A 2,273-nucleotide genomic window follows, 5' to 3' on the forward strand; every position below is an offset into this window, starting at 1 on the left:
GCCTGCATGGAGAATGACATTTAGCTCCAGCCTGTTTCAGCACTGACTATGTAGCTGTGATATCTCTGTAAGAATCTAGAACGAGATATAACACTAAAACTAGCAAGTACATAATTTTTATTTATTTTGTTTTCTTGTTAAACTACAAGAGACAATAATAGCTCCACGTGCGGCGTAAACAAACCACGTGACCTCCAGTCAATGTTTCTTTAATTAAAAAAAGTAAGTAAGTACCTTGCAGAAATTACGACGTCACCACTACCTCTTGGTTTACACTGTACAGCGTCGTCTGGCTAGTCTTGCAGCTGTTCCCACGATCCTCTTCGGTGTCGTCTGCTGGTTTGCCAGCGCACTTCCGGAATATTTGGTGGAACGTCGTTCTATACTTAGAACTCATCTTATAATACAGGACCACGTTGATACTGGCGTTGATGGAATGGAAGAGGAAGCCGAATGACCAGATGACATGGAACATGTTGGCCTGTTTGCCCGTGATGCCAAAGTCTGGAGTGATAGAGGTCGTGATGGAACAGATTACAGCAGGGGTGTAGCAGACGATCAAAACTATGGCCACAGCGATGACCATATTCACCGTCTTTCTCTCGCGAGATGACATGGCCTCGTTTTGATCCTTGTCTGAGGTAGCAGTCCGACGCCATTTTGACTTCTGCTTTAGCTTGATGACCAGTACGCCTGTGAAAATAATGACCAAGGCGAAGGCGATTATAGCCAGGGATGCCTGAAACGTAAAAATCAGACTCTCGATCTCTAGCTTATTGCTCCGAAACGAAATTCCGAGTTTCGTTTTGTTCTGTTCCGGATAAAAATTCCAACTGAAGTAGGCCGAGAAATAAAGTGGGACGATGGACGCCATATTTATAAGGTAAATGAAGACAATGATCACAGCAGTTCTATTAAAAGTGATGACCTGTTTAATCTTAAGTGGTATGGCGATGGACAGGCACCTCTCTGCAGTGATGTAGGCAGTAATCCAGCAGGTTATCCTGACCAACACAGCGTTGGGCCAGCCTGCCGTTAAGTACTGGACCTCAATAAACTCCACCGGCGAATCGATGCCCTCAACATACGGGTTCAGACAAAAGTTATGCCAAATTTGGAAGACCAGCCCGCACAGGTCAGAGATGGACATAGCGAAGAAGCTTAGGTTCATAGACTTGCGCAGGCCCTGTTTTAAAAATACAGCTATGTTGATGATATTTCCGACTGTGCCAAACAGGTCGAAACCTGTGCTGATGACCACGTGATTGACTAATATAAACATTGACCTGGTAAAGTCACTAACTAGTGGCCTGGTTTCATACACACCGTGTCTTCGCGTAATGTTATCGTCTGCTAGCGTCGTGAGTTCTTCAAAAACTCGAATAGTAAACGTGGGATCCATTAGATTTTCACCTGGCTTTTTTTTCCTATAATGAAATTAATTAAACTTCAAGAATCATTAAGACATTTTAAATTGGGATGGACAAACAATATTTTAAAAGAAAATAAAACTAAAACCACTGCACAACTTATGTGTTATAAACCTATGTCTACATGTCTGTTATAAGCCTTTTATTATTTTTTTGACACTTGTTATAAGTATATATTAGTCTTTTCATCAGATAAAATGGATGGATGGTTTATACAATAGTGTTATTGACTTATCTAACTCTAAAACTAATAATAAGAATGCAGATAAGAATAAGAAGACGAGTCTAAACATTAAAGGAAGAGTGCAGTATATCACGTGGCTACGCGGTCCCAGCTGTGACCTACATATTTTGCAACATTCAACAGAAACTAAACCGTTGTTTAGTAGTGGTCGGTGTTCCCTTTTCACCGTCTAGGTCCTCGGCAGTAGATTTTCTTTTGCTGTAACTCTGTTAATCAAAATGTATATCTCATGTTTGTCATTCATGTGAAACCTAGAGTAATATCTTTCGCTTTAAATAAAATACAGATTTTTTATGCAGAACTAAGATTGGTGAAGACAGATTGTTATCTTTATGGTGTAAGTCTGATCGATGTGGAAATAATCGGATGAAATGATGAATAGATGTCTTCGTCGCCATCATGTACGGAACTCTCTTGTGTTTGATGGTAACGGCGTCATTGGACTCCAGTGACTCGCCCCACTCCAACCTGCAAATAAATAATACACGATGTATATATATATATATATATATATATATATATATATATATATATATATATATATATACATATATATATATATATATATATATATAAGCCTCGTCTTCGAGAAAAGTTAA

The 2,273-nt window shown here is 39.3% G+C and overlaps 1 protein-coding gene across 1 annotated transcript; it reads right to left on the reverse strand.

The window, feature by feature from the left end:
* Positions 1 to 244: 244 nt before the first annotated feature.
* Positions 245 to 1,402, reverse strand: LOC106053188 (growth hormone secretagogue receptor type 1-like). The gene has a single exon (XM_013208679.2). It carries the CDS (start codon positions 1,400 to 1,402, stop codon positions 245 to 247), a length of 1,158 nt encoding a protein of 385 aa, XP_013064133.2.
* Between the last annotated feature and the right edge of the window lie 871 nt (positions 1,403 to 2,273).

This window comes from Biomphalaria glabrata, chromosome 2, assembly GCF_947242115.1.
Source record: "Biomphalaria glabrata chromosome 2, xgBioGlab47.1, whole genome shotgun sequence".
Classification (NCBI taxonomy): Eukaryota; Metazoa; Mollusca; class Gastropoda; family Planorbidae; genus Biomphalaria; species Biomphalaria glabrata.

Bases quoted from the DNA above. Each gene is read 5' to 3' on its own strand.
- LOC106053188 (XM_013208679.2), bottom strand. From the start codon at position 1,402: ATGGATCCCACGTTTACTATTCGAGTTTTTGAAGAACTCACGACGCTA.